This window comes from Corythoichthys intestinalis, chromosome 2 (genome assembly GCF_030265065.1).
Source record: "Corythoichthys intestinalis isolate RoL2023-P3 chromosome 2, ASM3026506v1, whole genome shotgun sequence".
Lineage (NCBI taxonomy): Eukaryota > Metazoa > Chordata > Actinopteri > Syngnathiformes > Syngnathidae > Corythoichthys > Corythoichthys intestinalis.
In genome coordinates, this window is record NC_080396.1 from 13,234,490 (window position 1) to 13,256,658 (window position 22,169).

Here is a 22,169-nt window from a genome sequence, read left to right on the forward strand (position 1 = left end):
GAATTGAAAGGTCAAGATACATTTTCTGACATATGCCATTTTTTGTGCATGCAGGTGATGCTGTGTGGCATGCAGGAGATTGACCTTGCAGACTGGCAAAGAAATACTATCTACAGACACTATCCTCGTGGCAGCAAGCAAATCCTGTGGTTCTGGCAGGTCATTATCACAACTATATAGCACCTCTGAACATAGTTAAAGAACAGAGTAGAATAGAATGAATAGCCATTCCTTTTCATGGCCAATGGTTTCAGAGCAACAAAATTAATTCCGGGTACAACCTGCCAAAGACAACAGATATAACAAAACACAGTGTATCAGAGGTAGGTAGAGTAGCCAAAAATATTACTCAAGTAAGAGTAGTTCTACTTCTAAGTAATATTACTCAAGTAAAAGTAAAAAGTATTTGTTGAAAAATTACTCAAGTAATGAGTAACTGCTTACAATGTCTAACAATGTATGACAATCGATTATCATTAAACTGTACTATAACCTATTACCTGACCATGTTAGGCCCAAAAAAGAAACCCCCCACAAAAATCATCAAATTCCAACTAGAAAAATCAATAGAAATGAAACATCATTCGTCCAAAGGGCATGAGTGTCCTCTAGTGGAGGAAACATTTCTTTCCATGAAATTAAATCATCATACCTTTTTCCATGGTCTATAGGTGCCAAATAAAAACTGGAAGAGTGGTCATGTTCAAGTATGCTGAGGCATCGGAAATAGTTTATTCTTTACCTCGCTTTAAAGACTCTACGCTGTTGTGCTAAGAAAATGGAATTGATACACATTCTATATTAGATTCTGCTTTATCAAATTGATGAACATTGCATTAACCGAGTGGGATTCTCTCTTATTATCCGATTGAGTAATGCTATTCATTTTTAGAGTGCAGCATTGTTAACTTAAATGACAGTGTTGATCAAAACAAAGGCATAATACTTGATACATGAGGCACTATACTAGATCTGAATTGTTAAAATATATCTAATGTTTTCACCCATGCAATATTGACTCTGCTCTTTTCCCTACAGTTCGTAAAAGACATGGACAATGAGAAGAGAATGAGGCTGCTACAGTTTGTCACTGGTACCTGTCGACTGCCTGTCGGAGGCTTTGCTGATCTCATGGGTAATATTTTGTAACTTTTTTTTAATTGGATAGAGAGCAGTTGTTCTTAAGTTGTTGGGGTTAAACAACCAATTTCAGGCAAAGAAACACGTTGACTTCAACGTGTCAAATGGCAGAGGGGCAGGTGTACTGATATCTGTGCTATTAAGCTTTTTTGGCAGATGGATACACACAAATCACGGCGGAGGAAACTTTGAAAAATGTGTTGTTTTTTTTTAAGTTTCGCAAGCTCGACTACACTACTGATATGTTTGTGCTATGTACTCTGGTGTGGAAATTTAGTTCCTGATTAACCAAAAAAAAACTTACCTTCTCACCAAAACTAGTATAATGTCCTCCTATTCGGTGAAATGGGAAAAGTTTGTTTTCTTGTGCAACAATGAAAAATAAATGCATTGCTGCTTGGGACCATAGTAAATATGCTTGCTAGAGTCCACCCGGTTTTCCATCAGTCTACATGACTTCTTCTGTTTTGCGCTTGCCGCATGCCCCCTACAAACTGGGCTGCCACTAGTGTGAAACAGCCTTTATTACCAGCTCTGAGTCTCAGGAATTTATAACACACACAGAACAGCCTCCAGATTTTAAGCATGACGAGTAAGCCACATGTAAACATCAAAAGTGTAACAATAAAAAAAGCATTAATGAGTTAATGTATTTGTACAATTATTATAACGCAATTGTTATGACTTAATGAAGCAGAGGGTTTTGAAGTAGTTTATCATGTTTGAATGGAAATTGGAAACATCAAAATACTTCAATTATGCCCCGTTCTTCACTTTCCAGGAAGCAACGGTCCCCAGAAGTTCTGTATTGAGAAGGTGGGAAAGGAAAACTGGCTTCCCCGAAGTCACACATGGTGAGTACACGAGTATACGCAGCATTTCATACAATTGACCATTCGCAAACTCCGCCTCCTAAACGGCTATCGACCAATCATACGTCCTCGAGATCATTGTTAAGGCGCAAGCTCCATCAAGCTTTCGGATGCCCCATTGCCTAATTGATTTATTTGGTGGTTTTGCAATCACCAATGTTCTTAAAACTTTACGGAAGACGACGAGAAAAAACTCAACAAGATGGTGAAGCTATTCGCCTATGGAATTTCGAAATCCGGCATGAGGTACCCCTTCAATTGAAAATATGTCATTTTCCAAGATGACAATGCATCATGCCACAGAGCTAAAACTGTTAAAGCATTCCTTGGAGAAAGACTCATCCGGTCAATGTCATGGCCTGCAAATAGCCCAGATCACAACCCTATCGAAAACCTGTGGTGGAAATTGAAAAAAATGGCCCACAGCAAGGCTCCGACCTGCATAGATGATCTCGCAACTGCAATCAAAGAGAGTTGGCACCAAATTTATGAAGAATACTCATCAAGTCCATGCCTCGGAGACTGCAAGCTGTCATAAAAGCCAGAGGTGGTGCTACTAAATACTAGAGATGTGTTTTGATTGTTATTTCTTTGTTTGTTTCTCATGATTCCATATTTTTAATTTATTTTATTTTATTTTAAAAACATTGACACCTTTTTAAAACGATATCTCGACTATTGGCAGGAGCATATCGATAACCTTTTGGCATGCAAAGTATCACGATATATCACCATTTCGATATTTTGTCACACCCCTAATGTACACAGAGATCAAACTTGTTAAACTTTATTGGCAGTTAAACGATGATTTACATGTGCGGCGCAATCATCGTTAACTTCAATAAGCAACTCAAATGCACGCAGTGCTTGCCTGGGGAATCAGAGAGCAAAGAGAGAGGGAGGGAGCGACAGTGACACGGATCCGCGATAGACTGAGGGCACGAAGTTTGAATCGCGAAGTAGCGAGGGATCACTGTAGTGTTTTTTTCAGGGTTTTTAGTAGAGGTGTGCATCGGCACTGCCCTCACGATTCGATTCGATTACGATTCTAAGGGCCACGATTTGATTTGATTCGATTCAGAGGGTAACGATTCTATTCGGTTAGATTCGGCAATGCATCGCGATGCCTTAAAGCCTGGGATGCATTAAAATTCTAAAGCAAAGCATATTTTTCGTGAATCATGAGGCAACACAAGCGGTCAGACATTAAACAATTTTTTATTGGCTCTTGTGTCACTCCTGGTTGAAGTCAAATAAAAATACTTTCAGATGTATATATATTTATTAAAAAAAAAAAAAAAAAAACATCACAGCATTTAATTAGTGCTTTGAATGAGACCAGGGCTTTCTCTTTTTTTACACACAGTAGCAGTAGCAGCCTTTCACACAGTGCAACATCTGAACTCCTGTGCAAAATCAGTAATAACAGTCAGTGTATTGTAGTCACAACGACCCATCAATAAAAATATTCAACTAAATATTAAAGAAAACGACAAAGAAAATATTGTAGTGCAACAGCATCTTTATCGCAATATCAATCCAGGGATCAGTTCAGTTGCAAACAAGACCAACTAAATTGCAATGTAGAACAAAAGTAAAATGTAGGCCTAGCCCACTATATATGTGCAATAGAGGTTAGATCGGGCCTAAAAAATTCAGCCCGACCCGACACGGCCCGCTTTTTTGTTGTTGTTGTTGTTGTTGGAGTGGCGCGAAAAAAAAAAAGCAGCAGCAGCAATTTATTTTCATATCTTGGAGTTGGCAGAAAAAACACAAGTTTTCTTAATGTTTAAATAGTCTACATATTTTTATGATCATTATAAAAGCATTTACACAACAAAATAACGCTGGGAAAGTTTAATATAAAACATGCGGGCCACAGCGTTCATGTGCGTGCACAAGCAAATGCACAATACAGAGAGCCTGCTCTCGGTTTTATCCCATTTTTAAAAAATATAATTTATTAGTCCTGCGCAGCGGCCCGACCCGAACATGTCGGGTCGGGCCCAAAATGTTAATTGAGTTCGGGCACAAGATCTAACCTCTAAGAGATAGGACATAACATAACAATGGCTGAAGCGGAGAAAGAGGGCGCGAGAAAGACTATTGATGCACCTAAGACATTGAAAGCAGACATCTGGAGACATTTTGGCTTCTACGAGGTTGGTGGGAAATTTGACCAGAGTTATGTGGTGTGTAAAAAATGAAATATGAGAATAATAATACAAATGGGGAAACCAAATCCGTTGCATCACCGGACTTGCACAGGGAAGATTTTTGAAAAAGCAACACGTTGCCAAAGCACACGGTCCCAGTTGAAGCCTGGGACCGTGTGCTTTGGTCAGATGAGACCAAGATTGAGCTTTTTGGCAACAAACACTCTAAGTGGGTCTGGCGTGCCACGAAAGATGCGCATGCTGAAAAGCACCTCATACCCACTGTGAAGTATGGGGGTGGGTCAGTGATGCTGTGGGGCTGTTTCGCTTCCAAAGGCCCTGGGAACCTTGTTAGGGTACATGGCATCATGAATGCTTTGAAATACCAGGACATTTTAAATCAAAATCTGTTGCCCTCTGCCGGAAAACTGAAGATGGGTCGTCGCTGGGTCTTTTCAGTAAGACAATGACCCTAAACATATGGCCAAATCTACACAGAAATGGTTCACCAGACACAAAATCAAGCTCCTCCCATGGCCATCTCAGTCCCCAGACCTCAACCCCATTGAAAACCTGTGGGGTGAGCTGAAGAGGAGAGTAAATAGGAGAGGACCCAGGTCTCTGGATGATTTAGAGAGATTCTGCAAAGAGGAATGGCTGAAGATCCCTCTTTCTGTCTTTTCCCATCTTGTGAAACATTATAGAAGATTAGGAGCTGTTTTGTTGGCAAAAGGGGGTTGTACAAAGTATTAACACCAGGGGTGCTAATAATTGTGACACACATTATTTGATGTCAAATAATTATTTCTTTATGTGGGATTTTTTTCCCCACTGAATAAATGCACTTGTATTGAAGGTTGGATTTTTCTTTTTTTTCCACTAAGGTCCCATATTATTTAGAAAAAAAAAATATTAGAAGCTAAAAAAACACAATTATATTATAAATCCAACAATTATGGAGGGCACTGTATATGGCATAAAGAACATGCTAACAAGTTTACAAAACCATCAGTGTCACTCCAAAACATTAAAATAACATGTGAAATGATATCACAATCAGTTAATAATTTCACACATAAGTCGCTCCTGAGTGTAAGTCGCACCCCCAGCCAAACTATGGGAGAAAAAAAAAACACAAAAAAAACTGCGACTTATAGTCCGAAAAATACGGTACTACAAGTCTTTCTATCCGTGGTTCCCTTTAAGTGAAAAATACCTGTTTCTTCAGTTTCAATAGATTGGACTTGCCACCTTACAAGAGCTACGAGCAGCTGAAGGAGAAGCTAATGTTTGCCATCGAAGAGACTGAAGGCTTTGGACAGGAGTGAGGCTTTCAAGCGCCGGCTACTTGAATGGAGCTCGCAGGTTTGAAATCGGGGAGTCACCCATACTTAAGATTCTTTGCTACCACCACCAAAAAGAAAAACTTTCAATTAGTAGTTTGTTGAAACCAAAAACACCCAAATTAATTCCAGAATGAGCACCATATTATGTTGCGTGTCCACCTCTGACCATTTCAAGGTCTGCAGCGTGGAGTCGCTTTGTAGTCACTTAGTCATCTGTCAAGTTTGGGTGAAGGGTAACCCAAAAATAGAAGCGGATTGTCTTGTTGGCTCCTAATCAGCATCCATCATGATGATTGTCAATCTTCTCACCTGCATCGCTCTCGCTTTTTCTTATGCTTTGAAGAAATAACATGAAAGGGTGGTGCTGCACTTTAAAGCAAACCACGGATGGTGCCTATTGCACTCATTTGGGAGAGAAGTAGCCTCCATGATTGTGACCATAGTTAGCAGTATTTTTCATGTCAGATGCTTACTTCAGTGGCAGCATTGAAAATGAGTTCTAGTTTTATAGGACCACGATACGTAGGCTGTCATTGTTTGATGGGGGAAATAGGTCGTCATTGGTATCGTGTTTTGTTTTCCAGTATAGGTTTTTGTCAAATACCTGACCCCAATGGAGGGGATGTATTACGAGACACCAAAATGAAAGTCATGCCAAATTCAGATAAGCTGGTTATCATAGATTTTTTTGTGTCATTAGCGATCTAGGCTTTAAAATAGGCTACTGCATTCTAATTGCCTTCTTTACGCTTAACTAATCACATAGATGTTTGAAAAATAACGTTAAGATTTTGAAACACCTCATTCAAAAGCTCTAATAGCGTTCCGGTTTGTACACCTTATTTTTGTAAACTTTACAGCGAACTACATGTAATCGGTGTGAAATAGTAAGCAGTGTTTGTCTTCATTTTTGAAGATGTACTCTTCATTAGACCCCAAATAAGTGTTGATTGTGACTTAACATAAAACATTCTAACAGTGTTTTTGAAATTCTGTCAACGGGACAGAGTGGGAGGTTTATGATAGCAATTAAGTTCTAACGATGTTAGCGTTAGCAAAGAAATACACTGGATATAAAAAGTAAACACACACTCTTCAAGTGCAAGATTTTTGTGGTGGAAAACATTTCGATTCTTTTTCCACTATCCAAATAGCTTGAAAAATTGAGGAAGTAAAATTAACGGGATAATTGGTGCATGGTTCTGAACACAAGTGACTTGACACGTGCAAGATTTGACATGTTCTTTTTTTTCTCATGAATAAGGAAATGTATATATACACCACAAAAACCTTGCATTCAAGCAGGGGTGCGCTGATGTTTGATGTTCACTCGAAATAAATCATAACACACCATTTTGCTTATTTTACATGCAGTAGGATTCCTGCACGTGAAAATCAATCTGCTGTAAATAACATTTAACATTGTTTTCTTTTGTAAAAACAAAAATAATAAGAGGTTTATGGTATCACTATATTTTCTTCCTGCTTTCTTATTTCTCATGTATGTGGAATATGTGGGGGGGGGAACTGAAAATACTCATCGTTAATAAATTAAACAAATAAAAAAATATTGAATCAAATGTCTGTGTGTTGTCATGTACAGTATTTCGACAGCTATCCTAATCTTGTAGAAAATGACAATTTTTCATGAATATTCCAGTATTCTTTGGGAATTCAGAGTATCTTGTATTGAAGTGTCCAGTAGTACCTGTACTTACGAACATCTCTACAAAGTGAGTTTTCAGGTTACGAGGCAAAAATAGAGCAGAGAGGAGCAGAAGTCTTTGCACCTATTGGGATTTTGGAAGAACAGCCACTTAGAAAATACGTAGAAGTCTATCTACAAAAAAAAATTCCAGAAATCACATTGAATTTAAATATTGTCCCTGACAAAAGTCTTGTCGCTTATCCATTTTGTCGAAACAATTGCTACTAACCTGACTTTTAACTATTCAATTGGTTTCAGCTTAGCTTAGCTGCTTAGCTGGCTTGCTTAGCTAAACCAGCTAAGCAATTGGCTTAGCTTTCATAGCTACATATGAAAGCTAAGCCCCTCCCAAATGATGTTGAATGTACAAAAATATATTAGTTTCACTGAAAAAAGATTGATCATTTAATGAAGACATAAAGCATTTATGCTTCATTTATGCTTCATTAGCATTTAATGAAGACATAAAAGTCAAATTTTGACAAGACAAAAGTTTGGTCGCCGACAGAAAGTAGTGTGAAAATTGAACAAAAAATATACTTCAAATAAGGGCTGCAGCTATCGATTATTTTGATAGTCGATTAATCGACGAACTAGTTTGTCGAATAATCGAGTAATCGGATAAGGAACATGAAAAATGAAAATACCTGTGCTGAGCATCAAACGGTATCAAAAAAGAATAAAATAAGGATTTATTTACAACAAAAGAACAATTGTCTAACTTGCATAGTAAAAGTCCACTAGCTTAAATGCTATAATACGCTAACATTTTTTTTTTTTTTTTTTTGCAGTGCTCTTAACAAATGGTTTGGACACATATTCCCACAAGGAAAAAAAAACTGCTAAATATACCCATAAACTAAATTACAAATGCATGAAAGAAACATTAGCTCAAACAAAAACTTAGCTTATGTTGGTTTTAACATGGAGCAGCTGGATTCAGCCATGTGAAATGAGGCAGACTCGAGGGCAGTGTATCCACTCAAATCAGTAAAACTGAATGCAAACGCTTTAAAATAAACTATTACAACGACACAATAATTAAACGAATATTCGAAGCAGCAAAATTTAATTCAAATCTTTTTTTTCTAATCGAATACTCGAGTTAATCGATTAATCGTTGCAGCACTCCTTCAAATACAAAAATATGTTACATGACATAACCGAAGTAAGTAGTGGTGGTGCTGTGAGATCCAAATTTAATATTTTGTACGACTTCCATGGGCTTGAAGGACTGCATCCATGCGGTTCGGCAAGGATTCATACAATTTATTGATGAAGTCATCAGGAACATCAAAGAAAGCAGTCTTGCATGCCTCCCAGAGTTTATCAACATTCTTGGGTTTCGTCTTCCATGCTTCCTTTTTCATCTTGTTCATGTCTGGTGACTGGGCTGGCCAGTCCTGGAGGATCTTGATTGAAGTATGCAATGGAGCACCATCCTGCTGCAGAATTTGTCCCTTTTTATGGTTAGGAATGTAAGAGGCAGCTAAGATTTGTTGATATTTCAGACTATTTATGTTGCCTTCAACCCTGCAGATCTCTCACACACCCCCGTGCTGGATGTAACCCCAGAACATGGTTTTGCCACCACCAAACTTCACTGTTTTCTGAGTGAATCTCGGATCCATGCGGGTTCCAGTAGGTCTCCTGCAATATTTGCGGCGACTGGTGTAATTCAATGGAAGATTCATCTGAAAAATCCACTTTTTGCCATAAAACTGTGAAGTTTGGTGGTGGCACAATCATGGTCTAGGGTTACATCCAGTATGGGGGTGTGCGAGAGAGCTGCAGGGTGGAAGCTAACATAAATAGTCTGAAACTTTCATATCAGCCATTTCTGAAACCAGTTGAATAATTAAAAGTCAGATTATTATAAACTGTGTTTACAAAATGGATAAGCGACAAGACTTTTGTCAGGGACTGTAATTTATTTGTAATTTACTGGGGTTCACAAGTATTTGTGTCCCTGAGAATCCGCAATAATTATGACATGTAAAAAGTTGTCAGTCTACCATAAAAAAAAAAAGGCCACCTTTACCACCCGCCACCTGTTTGAGCTAATTATTGTCACCTGTGCTCCTTACAGTCAGTCATAATCCAACTGCTACCATAGGCAAGACCAGAGAGCTTTCGAAAGACACCATAGAAAAAATTGTTGAGCTCCACAAAGCTGGAAAAGGCAATGGAAAAATTGGAAAGCAGCTGAGTGAGAATAAATCAACATTTGCAGCAATTGTTAGAAAATGGAAAAGGCTAAACATGACTGATAATCTACTTCGGACTGGGGCTCCATGTAAAATCTCTCCTCGTGGGGCATCACTCTTGTAGTGACGAGATTTGTCGTTCACTTGAGCAAACGAATCCATTCCGGTTCGTTCAGTAAAAAGATTCGTTCAAACAAATCGTTCAACGAATCGTTCGCCCCCCTCATCTCCCTCCCCGCCCAAACGAATCGTTCGGTTACTGAACGGGAAGTGACGTTGCCGAACGAATCACCAAAGACCGCTTCGCAGTATAACTGAACGGGAAGTGACATTGCTTGGTCCCTCCCTCTCTTCCACATTGACCACTCGTCGTAGTTTCAGAAATGAGTGACAGGCGGTATCATTCTGCTTTCACAGACAGCCTTGTCTCCCTCCTGCTGCTGCAAAAGCGAGGGAGAACTTCCGCGTCGTCTGTCCTAGTTCTATGGGCTCAAAGTCATGGCTCGTGCTTGCATTTCGATTTAGGACACGGTTAAACATTTTCCTTTTGTGAGGGGAGTAGGGGCGGGGGCGCACGGACTTTCTTTAGCAGGTTCTTGATCACACATACATATACAGCATGTTTGCTGTCACGAAAATAAAAATACATCGAAAGTTTAATTTCTGAATATGGAACGACCAACACATCATATTTACATCTCGCTCTGTTGTATTTTTGTTTTTTAGTATTAAGATGATCGTGTTGAATTTTTGCACTGGTATTAATAAATAAAATCATCCGGTCAGCTCCCCTGTCGTCCCCGCATCTCAGATCGTCAAATGCTGACGAGAAATAATTGTTTGCTCTTTACGATGTCGCCTTTCTACTCTCATTAGTCTGTTAAGAAAAATGTAGACATATTGCGACATCTCCCGTGTCCGCGTGCTTTGTTTTTGGGCGCTTGAGTAGCACATGATGGACGGATTGACATAATTTGTCAAACCAACCAACACCTGACACGAAGAAAGAAAAAAAAACACTCGGAAAAAAATTACATGTATATACAGTTTCATTGCAAATCAGTATTATGGTGATCATATTGTTTTTTTGCACTGGTATTAATAAATAAAATAATCCGGTCAGCTCCCCTGTCGTCCCCGCATCTCAGATCGTCAAATGCTGACGAGAAATAATTGTTAGCTCTTTACGATGTCGCCTTTCTACTCTCATTAGTCTGTTAAGAAAAATGTAGACATATTGCGACATCTCCCGTGTCTGCGTGCGTTGTTTTGGGCGCTTGAGTAGCACATGATGGACGGATTGACATAATTTGTCAAACCAACCAACACCCGACACGCTGACACGAAAAAAAAAAATAAAACACTCGGGGAAAATTTGACATGTATATACAGTTTCATTGCAAATCAGTATTATGGTGATCATACTAAATATTTTTTTCTGTGCACATATGAGGTAAATATCGCTGCCATGAAGCCTCCATATAGTGACAGTTCTCTGCCCGCTTCACTGCCGTCACGCGACCGCAGCTCAGCTTTTGCTTGCCTCGTAGCTACCCGTGTTTTAAATTACTGTAAATTTGATAGTATGTCGTCATAGGCAGTCACGAGTTTGTTGAGAAAAGTACTACTCTAAACAATGCTCGCTAGATTTGTGTGGTGTTTTTGTCTGTTTGAGCAGCATTTGATAGGCTCCACGTTAACAAATATGTGACAAAGTCATTTCCTTTCATTTTCTGATTCATTCACCGCATAGTCATTACTGGAAAATCAAGTTAGCAGCAAGCTAGGTCAGGAACCGGAGGACCGAGTCACTGAACGGGAAGTGACAAAACTCAGTCTTGCCCCCCTGCCTGCACGCTGGCTGCTTATTGGCCACACGTGGACGTGAGTGACAAACGCCCTGATTCTGTTTCCGGTCCCTCCCCTGCCCGCGATGAGGCTGGCGTCTGATTGGTCGTGTGCGATGTCAGAAGACGCTGCCGCTTGCTCAACGCCCTCCCACGCAGCGAACAAGCACCACCTTCATAGAACGAATCAGTGCAGATGATGATTAGTTCGGTCTCGTTCACCAAAACAATTCGTTCAAAAAGAACGAATCGTTCGCGACCGATACAACACTACACTCTTGATGAGAAAAGTGAGGGCTTAGCCTAGAACTACACGGCAGGAGCTGTTCAATGACCTGAAGAGAGCTGGATGCACAGTTTCAAAGGCTACTGGCTGTAGAACACTATGGTGCAATGGTTTAAAATCATGCATTGCTCCCCTGTTGAAGCCAGTACATGTAAAGGCCCGTCTGAAGTTTGCCAGGGAACATCTGAATGTTGCAGAGGGATCATGGGAGAAAGTCATGTGGTCAGATGAGACCAAAGGAAAACTTTTCGGTGCAAACTTTCCTCATCGTGTGTGGAGGGAAAAAGAAGGATGAGTACAATCCCAAGAACACCATCCCCACTGTGAAATATGGGCGTGGGAACCTCATGCTTTGGGGCTGCTTTTCGGCAACTGGGACAGGACGACTGTACTCTGTAAAGCAGAGGATGAATGGTGAAATGTACGGTCAGAATTTTGAGCCACAGCCTCCTTTCCTCAGTCAGAGACTTGAAAATGAGTCGTGGCTGGATCCTCCAACATGACAATGATCTGAAGCACATAGCCAAGCTGACCAAAGAGTGGCTGCATAAAAAGCATTCACAAGAGTTCACAAGTGAAGGTAAAACTGTATATAATTTTTTGCTATTCTTTTTGATTGGGTTTAAAACGTATATTTACATCAGTCAACACATTAAATTGTATTATGACACATTACATACAGTGGGGCAAATAAGTATTTAGTCAACCACTAACTGTTCAAGTTCTCCCACTTGAAAATATTAGAGAGGCCTGTAATTGTCAACACGGGTAAACCTCAACCATGAGTGACAGAATGTGGAGAAAAAAAAACAGAAAATCACATTGTTTAATTTTTAAAGTATTTGCAAATCATGGTGGAAAATAAGTATTTGGTCAACACCAAAAGTTCATTTTAATACTTCTTTATGTATCCTTTGTTGGCAATAACGGAAGCCAAACGTTTTCTGTAACTCTTCACAAGCTTTTCACACACTGTTGCTGGTATTTTGGCCCATTCCTCCATGCAGATCTCCTCTAGAGCAGTGATGTTTTGGGGCTGTCTTTGGGCAACATGAACTTTCAACTCCCTCCACAGATTTTCTATGGGGTTGAGATCTGGAGACTGGCTAGGCCACTCCAAGACCTTGAAATGCTTCTTATGAAGCCACTCCTTTGTTGCCCTGACTGTGTGTTTGGAATCATTGTCATGTGGAAAGACCCAGCCACGTCCCATCTTCAATGCCCTTGCTGATGGAAAGAGATTTTCACTCAAAATCTCTCGATACATGGCCCCATTCATTTTCCTTTACGCAGATCAGTCGTCCTGATCCCTTTGCAGAAAAACAGCCCCAAAGCATGAGGTTTCCACCCCCATGCTTTACAGTGAGTATGGTGTTCTTTGGATACAATTCAGTATTCTTTCTCCTCCAAAAACGAGAACCTGTTTCTACCAAAAAGTTCTATTTAGGTTTCATCTGATCATAACACATTCTCCCAGTCCTCTTCTGGATCATCCAAATGCTCTCTAGCGAACCGCAGACAGGCCTGGACGTGTACTTTCTTCAGCAGGGGGACACGTCTGGCAGTGCAGGATTTGAGTCCCTGGCGGTGCATTGTGGTACTGATAGTAGCCTTTGTTACTGTGGTCCCAGCTCTCTGTAGGTCATTCTCTAGGTTCCCCCGTGTGCTTCTGGGATTTTTTCTCACCGTTCTTATCATTTTGACGCCACGGGATGTGGAGGGAGTTGAAAGTCAGTGTTGCCCAACGACAGCCCCAAAACATCACTGCTCTAGAGGAGATCTGTATGGAGGAATGGACCATAATACTAGCAACAGTGTGTGAAAAGCTTGTGAAGAGTTACAGAAAACGTTTGGCCTCTGTTATTGCCAACTAAGGGTACATAACAAAGTATTGAGATGAACTTTTGCTATTGACCAAATACTTATTTTCCACCATGATATGCGAATTAATTCTTTAAAAATCAAACTGATTTTCTGGGGTTTTTTCCACATTCTGTCTCTCATGGTTGAGGTTTACCCATGTTGACAATTATAGGCCTCTCTAATATTTTCAAGTGGGAGAACTTGCACAATTAGTGGTTGACTAAATACTTATTTGCCCCACTGTATCTGCCTGCAGTCTTTTTCTGGCAACCAAATATGCTGTTTGCAAAATGTACTGGTACAGTATTTCTCTTCTTCTCTTGCCCACAAGAGGGCGTCAGTTAGTTTCTAAACCAGATGAAAGTAAAGATGGGTTTCTTTTCCTGAAAATTGTACTTTTTGTGTTGGGTTCATCTTTTCAAAAACCAACATTATTGCAGTATTATTATGGTTTTTTTAACTGATTAATCCAAATTTATTGTACTCAATACAATCACGCAAGGGAAAAACATGTTTTGCATTGCATGTCATACAGAACAAGATAACACAACGTGTGTGCGTAGGTAAAATGTTTTAATGTAAAACACCATACAAAGGAGGAAAGTGGCCCTCGATTTACTGCGTTGCATCCCTTTCTAGAGACTCAACTTCCATGGCGGCCATTGCCGAGGTAGCTCGACTCCCCTCATCTGCCGAGTCCCGCTCTCCCTCGTCTGTTCCCGTCTCCTCCCGGTTGTCTTCTTCCCTAGCCTCGTGTCCAGTGGTCCTTAACCTCTTGGCCTGCCTCGTGAGCCGGCCGCAGCTCCTCGTCACCGCTCGCTCGTCTCCTCCGTCCCGCTCGTTGTCTTCCACCGCGTTCTCTCCTTCGTGCACCTTGCCGTTCCCCGGCCCTGAACATTTGTGGTCTCTGTAGTAACTCTGTCTGGAGAAACCTTTGTTGCAGGCGGAGCACCGGAAGCGATAATTGTCTGTGTGCGACTGCTGGTGCTCCAGCATGTGTGCCCTGCGACTGAACGCCTTCTGACAGATGACGCACTTGAAGGGCTTGATACCTAAGAGGAACCAGTTTAGACCAGATAAGCATGGAGAAGATGAAAAAGGCAATTATTCCACAGTGAGTAAATGGTGGTTCACATACATAAACTTCATTAGTGGGCACAACTATGTGATATAAAGAATTTGGTCCTGTGCAAGATTATTGTGCTCATAATAAATTGAGACAAACATACTAGGGCTGTCAGATGATTAAAAATTTTAATCGAGTTAATTACAGCTTAAAAATTAATCGTAATTCAAACCATCTATAAAACATGCCATATTTTTCTGTAAATTATTGTTGGAACGGAAAGATAAGACACAAGATGGATATATACATTCAACATACGATACATAAGTAGTACTGTATTTCTTTATTATAACAATAAATCAACAAGATGGCATTAACATTATTAACGTTCTGTTAAAGCGATCCATTGATAGAAAGACTTGTAGTTCTTAAAAGATAAATGTTAGTACAAGTTGTATCAATTTTATATTAAAACCCCTCTTCATTTTTTTGTTTGAATAAAATTTGTTAAATTTTCAATCAAAAAATAAACTAGTAGCCCGCCATTGTTGATGTCAATAATTACACAATGCTCATGGGTGCTTAAGCCCATAAAATCAGTCGCACCCAAGCGCCAGCAGAGGGCGACAAAACTCCAAAAAACACAAGTAACAAGTAACATTGCACTGTGCTGTCATTTTAATCTGTTTGAGCGGGGCAAGTGCGTTAATTGCGTCAAATATTTTAACTGGGGTTGTTCCGATCATGTTTTTTTCGCTCCCGATCCGATCCCGATCGTTTTAGTTTGAGTATCTGCCAATCCCGATATTTCGCGATCCGATTGCTTTTTTTTTGTGCTCCCGATTCAATTCCAATCATTCCCGATATTTTTTCCCAATCATAAACATTTTGGCAATGCATTAAGAAAAAAATGAATAAAACTCGGACGAATATATACATTCAACATACAGTCCATAAGTACTGTATTTGTTTATTATGACAATAAATCCTCAAGCTGGCATTTACATTATTAACATTCTTTCTGTGAGAGGGATCCACGGATAGAAAGACTTGTAATTCTTAAAGGACAAATGTGACTTTGTATATTGTGACTAAATATTAGCAACCAGTGGATTTTTAGGAGCTTTCAGTAAATTATAATTCAGCCATTTAACTTCTGCCCTAATGCATGATGGGAAGTGCAACCATGACTGTGTGTAATGGTACCAATTAAGCCTGAACGATATATCGTTTAAACATCGCCATCGCGATGTGCGTGTGCGCAATAGTCCCATCGCAAGCACGTGCGATAGTTTTTCTTTTTTTTGATCCACATACGCCTCACTTTCTGGTCTGCGCACAGCCTCCTACCCTCCCTCTCCCAGCCTTTTGATCCTCTCAGTCACTGCGGCACAACAATGGCTTTGATCTGGCCAAAGAAGCAGACTTCACACGGGCATCTGTCAATCATCGTTGAACTTGTTAAACAGTTGCAAGGAAGCCGCGCTGGAATGAATGTGTGTACTGTGGGGACGTTGGAGACATTTAAATGCCAGAAGTGACCATGAGGAGTTTGAAATTTCTACATGTCACTTCAACGATCACAGCTAAAGTAGATAAACAGAAGCATTTAATAAAGCCAATCATTCATCTGCTACAGTACTTTTTTCTTGTTCAAAAATGATTTGGTTGGACAGTTATGTTTAAAACTTATCATAATTATGAAATTTGAAGTGCTTAAAAAACATTTATTTTTATACATTTTTTAAATCACTTTGGGGGTGGGGGGGTGAGAAAAAAACATGTCTTATACACGGTGACCCAAAAAAAAGTTTACACTGCCATAATACAACTTAAATGCCATGTTTATTCATCTTAGAATTAGAATTGAATCACAAATTATACATTATTGTAAAGAACATGTACAGTACACTCTATTTTTCAATGTGTCCTCTAGGGCTGCAGCTATCGAATATTTTAGTAATCGAGTAATCGACTGAAAATTCTATCGATTAATCGAGTAATCGGATAAAACAAATATATTTTTAGGTGAAGAGCAATTATACATATACATGAGAAAACAAGACATTTCATCTAATCTTGAACCATTTTCAGTCAATCAATGTCTTTATTTTCGTTGTATATTGTTGAAAACAGCCAACAATTGCATCTCAGGTGTAACTAGAATAAAAAAAAAAGACTAATTCACTGCTTTCACTCAAAAAACTTTTAGATCTTATTAATGTATATATATATATATCTTACCTAAAAATGCCGTTACGCTTGATAACACACATCACTTAAAAGTTTTTTTCCCACGTGTTTCAATTGAATTTCTCATTGTGTCAAGCCATTTTTAAGTTCTAGTTAAGTTTTAAGTTAGTCTAAACTGTAAGTCCTGATAGGATTTTGAGTTTTTGCAGTGTTCAAAATAAATGTATGATACAGGCTGTATTGGAGCACATTAGGGACCAGTGCTACTTGGTGTTTTATCCAGCAATGACTACTGAGCTAAAATTGATAGTTAGCATGATTACGTTTTTATTTTACACCCTCATCACTCCACAATGCTATGTTATGTTAAAGCCTGTATGTAAGACACGTTAGCCACGCATCGACAGTGGTCATAATTAATTGAAACCTAGCCCTCCGCAGGGCTAACGTTCCGTGAGCTAGTAGCGACAGTAACGTTAATCTTATTTATTAGCGCTTAGCGCTCTTTATTAGCGCTCTTTATTAGCGCTTAGCGCTGTACTGCTTTAAGATGGCGGCTGTTTACAAACGCTGCCCAGACGCGGCCGAGTCTGTCAATGCGCATCTAGTTCAACATACATGTGATCTCAATGAGACACGCCAGACGCTGCCTGTTACCAATGTAGCATTGTGCGGGCTAGTATTTAGCAACGTCGGCGTCGTTTGTGGCGGCTGTCGGCTGCGGTAAGTTTTTTTTTTTTTCCCTTCTTCCTCTCCGCACGTGACAGCGCGTTGTCCCGCATTAAAAGTAGTCCTAGCAAAACGTGATGCTTAGAGCTGTCAAAATAAACGATTACTCGAGGTGAATAAAATTACTCGGATCAGTTTTTAAACTCGAGTTACTCGAGTTGCTCGAGTACTCGTTTCAGCTCTAGTGTCCTCCCTTAAGTGTCACAACAGCCTCCAGGCGCCTGCGGAACGCTTAATGTAGGATGCTGTCATCTTTTCCCAAGATCTAACAATGGACCTCTCCGAGGCTGCCACAGCAGTTTGTGGATTCTTACAGGCACTGTCCTCCACAGTTGCCCATATGCTATAATCCAGGGGATTGAGATCTGGACTCTGGGGTGGCCACATATCACCTTGTCGATCAACTTTTTGGTCGGCACAGATCGGCACTTCCAGACCCAGGTTTTCGTGAGGCTGTTCCAATATCTTTCAGCTTCTTTTTAACTTTGTAGACTGCACATCTGGATATTCTCAGATTTGCTTTAATCTCAGTAGGTGTCAGACCGGCACGCAGCAATTCAGGTACAGCTAAAGTTTTCTTCATTTTCAGCAGAAGCACAGGAATTGTAGAGACGAGAGATTACCAGCTGCATTGAGTGATTAATGAATCACTTAAGCATGACAACCTATTTAGATATGTTTCAATGGCTTTTAAACAAGCAGTCAACTGAGTGTAAACTTTTTTTTGGGTCTACCTGTATGTATCTCTTTCCAATGCTAAATCTGAATAAATACATTGGGCACAAAAAACACACACACAAAAAAAAAAAAATTAAATGGGGGGGTGGGCTACTTTGCGGTTTTTCACTTATCGCGGCGGGTTCTGGTCCCCATTAACCGCAAAAAACAAGGGATGACTGTACACTGTGGTGATCTAAAGTCTTTCCAAACAGCTATTTAAGTCATCTTGTGAAAATATCTTGAAAAAAATATATATAAATGTTTTTTAATATCGCAATATAATATCGCAATATATCGCAAACCCAAAAAAAATCGCAGCAATAGTTTTTCCCAATATCGTTCAGGCCTAGTACCAATTGATATATTTTCTCAGTGTTGGGAAATAAAATAGGTGTTAAGAAAAAGATCAACTACCACCTTTCTTCCCCACACTGCTTCCCACAATATTTCTGATCGTTGAGAGAGGGATTGTAAGGCTTTAGCCAATTAAAAAAAGGCTTCAAAGGCTGCCAAAATTCTCTCTACTCATTTCACGTTGCCTTTTAGTTCAATGTATACGTAATACGGTGCCATTATAGATTTAACGCGTCAATGCGTGAGTGGGTAATGCAGCGCATGCGTTAATTGCGTTAAATATTTTAATATTATTAACGCCGTTGACGCGATAAATTTGACAGCCCCACTTTAAGCCAAAATTAAAGACTCTGGATGAGTGTAAGACATTTTGTCTGTAACGTTAAATACAATTAGAAAACGATTCAGTTTAAAAAATATATATATTAAAAAAAAGGCATGTCCGATATTTTTTTACCGATTCCGATACTTTGAAAATGACGTGATCGGACCTGATCAATCGGCATCACATCTCTAGCGAATACCGTACTACAGTGTGATGAAAAATGTTTGTGGGTTTGAAACGGCGACGTTTTCACACCACAGTAAACCGTGAAACCGGTAACCGGCACATGCCTAAATGCATGTCGTGCGCAAAGATTACTGACCTGAATGTGACAAAATGTGTGCCTTTAGCTTGTCAGGTCTGTTGAATTCTTTGGTACAGCCTACATGAGTCCTAAATGGGAAAGAAGCAAGTTGAAAAAATATCAAGAATCTTTTGACTTTTGGTCTTACCTGAAAGGACACTTGTATTTTTTGAAGGGTTCGTGGATGAGCATGTGGCGCTTGACTTTGTCCTTCCTGTTGAAAGTGGCCTCACACACGGAGCATTTAAACGGCTTTTCCCCTGGAAAATATAGCGGCGTGTAACTTATAGCTATTATGTCTCACAGTAATTGCTAATCCTTAGCAAGTCTTCCCCCACCTGAGTGAATTCTCGTGTGCAGTTTGAGGTAGTGTTCTGTCTTAAAGACCTTCTTACAGATGTGACACTTGAACCTCCCTCCAACGCCATGAGTGGGGAGATGGCGTCGAAAGTATCTCTCGCACGGGAACACCTGAGAAGCGCAGTGGACAAAAGGTTAAAGGTACTATATGGAATTTTAGTGTTAATTAAAAAAAAAAAAAAAAAAAAAAGAAACTTCTACTCCATGGATGGTCCACCAACAAATGCACTGATGAGTACAAAGAGTCCCGATATTTTAAAGGGGACCTCGGACTTAAAGACTTGTAGGCTACAATAAGTTGTTCTCTTTTACTAAAATATGTTGTTAGAAACTCATATTATTGCCATTGATTTAAAAATCTATATTATTTAGTACATGTTTTGACCTACAGAGGGCGCCATGTTTTACGCGCGCAATGCACGCTGGGGTGATGACACGGTTAGGCTGGACTGGGAGAAAAGCTGTGCTAGCTAGCAAGCGAAGCTAGAATTGGCATGATTTTGTCATATTCTGCTTCCGGTCAGATTGTTTTGTTACAGAGCTGTGGTATGAGTTCCCAACATCGTACAGTGGGGCAAATAAGTATTTAGTCAACCACTAATTGTGCAAGATCTCCCACTTGAAAATATTAGAGAGGCCTGTAATTGTCAACATGGGTAAACCTCAACCATGAGAGACAGAATGTGGGAAAAAAAACAGAAAATTACATTGTTTGATTTTTAAAGAATTTATTTGCAAATCAGGGTGGAAAATAAGTATTTGGTCAATACCAAAAGTTCATCTCAATACTTTGTTATGTACCCTTTGTTGGCAATAACAGAGGCCAAATGTTTTCTGTAACTGTTCAGAAGCTTTTCATACACTGTTGCTGGTATTTTGGCCCATTCCTCCATGCAGATCTCCTCGAGAGCAGTGATGTTTTGGGGCTGTCATTGGGCAACACGGACTTTCAACTCCCTCCACAGATTTTCTATGTTGTTGAGATCTGGAGACTGGCTAGGCCTCTCCAGCACCTTGAAATGCTTCTTACGAAGCCACTCCTTTGTTGCCCTGGCTGTGTGTTTGGGATCATTGTCATGCTGAAAGACCCAGCCACATCTGATCCTCAATGCTCTTGCTGATGGAAGGAGATTTTCACTCAAAATCTCTCGATACATGGCGCCATTCATTCTTTCCTTTACACAGATCGGTCGTCCTGGTCCCTTTGCAGAAAAACAGCCCCAAAGCATGATGTTTCCACCCCCATGCTTCACAGTGGGCATGGTGTTCTTCGGATGCAATTCAGTATTCTTTCTCCTCCAAACACGAGAACCTGTGTTTCTGCCAAAAAGTTCTATTTCTGTTTCATCTGACCATAACACATTCTCCCAGTCCTCTTTTGGATCATCCAAATCCTCTCTAGTGAACCGCAGACAGGCCTGGATGTGTATTTTCTTCAGTAGGGGGACACGTCTGGCAGTGCAGGATTTAAGTCCCTGGCGGTGGATTGTGTTACTGATAGTAGCCTTTGTTCCTGTGGTCCCAGCTCTCTGTAGGTCATTCACTAGGTCTTGTATGTCTTCCATTTTCTAATAATTGCTCCCACAGTTGATTTCTTAACACCATGCGTTTTACCTATAAACCCTACCCACGTGACGTCACAACTCCGCTCTCCTGACTGGTGCCGCCCAATTGTCCGTCAACACATCGTGTTGACCTGTTACGGCTACGTACATTCCTCCTATTTACGGCGTGTTTTTCTGCTCGTTAACATTAATAATCAAAATGGTGAAGGCGTGTGTGGCGGTCAGTTGCAATAACAGAGAAGATAGACGGAGAGACTTGAAGTTCTACCGGATTCCGAGAGACACGGAGAGGAGAGAGCGAGATGGGCTGCTGCAATTCGACGAGAAAACTGGGCTCCAAACGATTACCACAGATTATGTAGTAGTCATTTTATATCTGGTAAGATGCATTTAATATATATTTAGAGGGTTTTGGGCTGACAACCACAATTAAGATCATTGCTAGGCTAATCGCCGACAACATACACGTATGTATGTAGTGAGAGTGCTATCGCTAAACCATATAAACATTATAAGCCCTAGCTCCATTGACAAATGACATGAAATACATTAGACTTGACAGTGGATGTTAGCAAGAACAAAAGATTTTGAATTGAAAATTTCGTAACTCACCTTTCCAAGCACAAGATAGATTCCTGCCGAATTTTCGTGGACGAGGACCTGTTTCACCCAACCAGCAACGAAGTATTTATAAGCCTCCAAGCTCTTAAAGTTTTTCAAACTTTCGTGAGAATAGGCTGATTTTGTGTGGACAAGATAGTTGTACATATCAGGGTAGCTAGCAGATGTCAGGCAAATACGGCGGAGACAGAGGGTCGAAAAACATCGATTTAGGCATCAAATATGGATCTGGCGAATGGATAAACTGAAGCTTTTCCACATAACGCCTTTTATGCAACGCATCAAGTGAGTTTACGGCATCCGAAAGCACCGGGTCTTCCATGAAATGCATTATAAATTGCTCGATCAATTGAGACCATTGATAATACAGACACAAAATGACGGACAAGGGGGCGGAACAATACAGCGAGCACGTGATTTTGTGACGTCGGTGGGTAGGGTCTATTGCAGATTCAGTCTTCCCAGCCTGGTGCAGGTTTACAATTTTGTCTCTGGTGTCCTTTGACA

General features: G+C 40.1%; 2 protein-coding genes across 3 annotated transcripts in view; one reads left to right on the plus strand and one right to left on the minus strand.

The window, feature by feature from the left end:
- itchb (itchy E3 ubiquitin protein ligase b) overlaps positions 1 to 7,446 on the plus strand; it is a 59,504-nt gene extending 52,058 nt beyond the window's left edge. Inside the window, exons 21-24 of the mRNA XM_057829058.1 lie at positions 55 to 159; positions 1,039 to 1,135; positions 1,922 to 1,994; positions 5,397 to 7,446. Coding sequence (XP_057685041.1) covers positions 55 to 159; positions 1,039 to 1,135; positions 1,922 to 1,994; positions 5,397 to 5,496 — 375 coding nt within the window. The 3' untranslated portion in view covers positions 5,497 to 7,446. The remainder of the gene's footprint in view (positions 1 to 54; positions 160 to 1,038; positions 1,136 to 1,921; positions 1,995 to 5,396) is intronic.
- A 6,166-nt stretch (positions 7,447 to 13,612) lies between these two features.
- Positions 13,613 to 22,169, minus strand: part of znf341 (zinc finger protein 341) — a 42,642-nt gene continuing 34,085 nt past the window's right edge. For both annotated transcript variants that reach the window (XM_057828280.1, XM_057828271.1), the window contains exons 13-16: positions 19,455 to 19,587; positions 19,265 to 19,376; positions 19,135 to 19,205; positions 13,613 to 14,477 (exon numbers count right to left, since the gene is read on the minus strand). In XM_057828280.1, the coding sequence (XP_057684263.1) occupies positions 14,041 to 14,477; positions 19,135 to 19,205; positions 19,265 to 19,376; positions 19,455 to 19,587 (753 nt within the window). In that variant the 3' untranslated portion in view covers positions 13,613 to 14,040. The remainder of the gene's footprint in view (positions 14,478 to 19,134; positions 19,206 to 19,264; positions 19,377 to 19,454; positions 19,588 to 22,169) is intronic.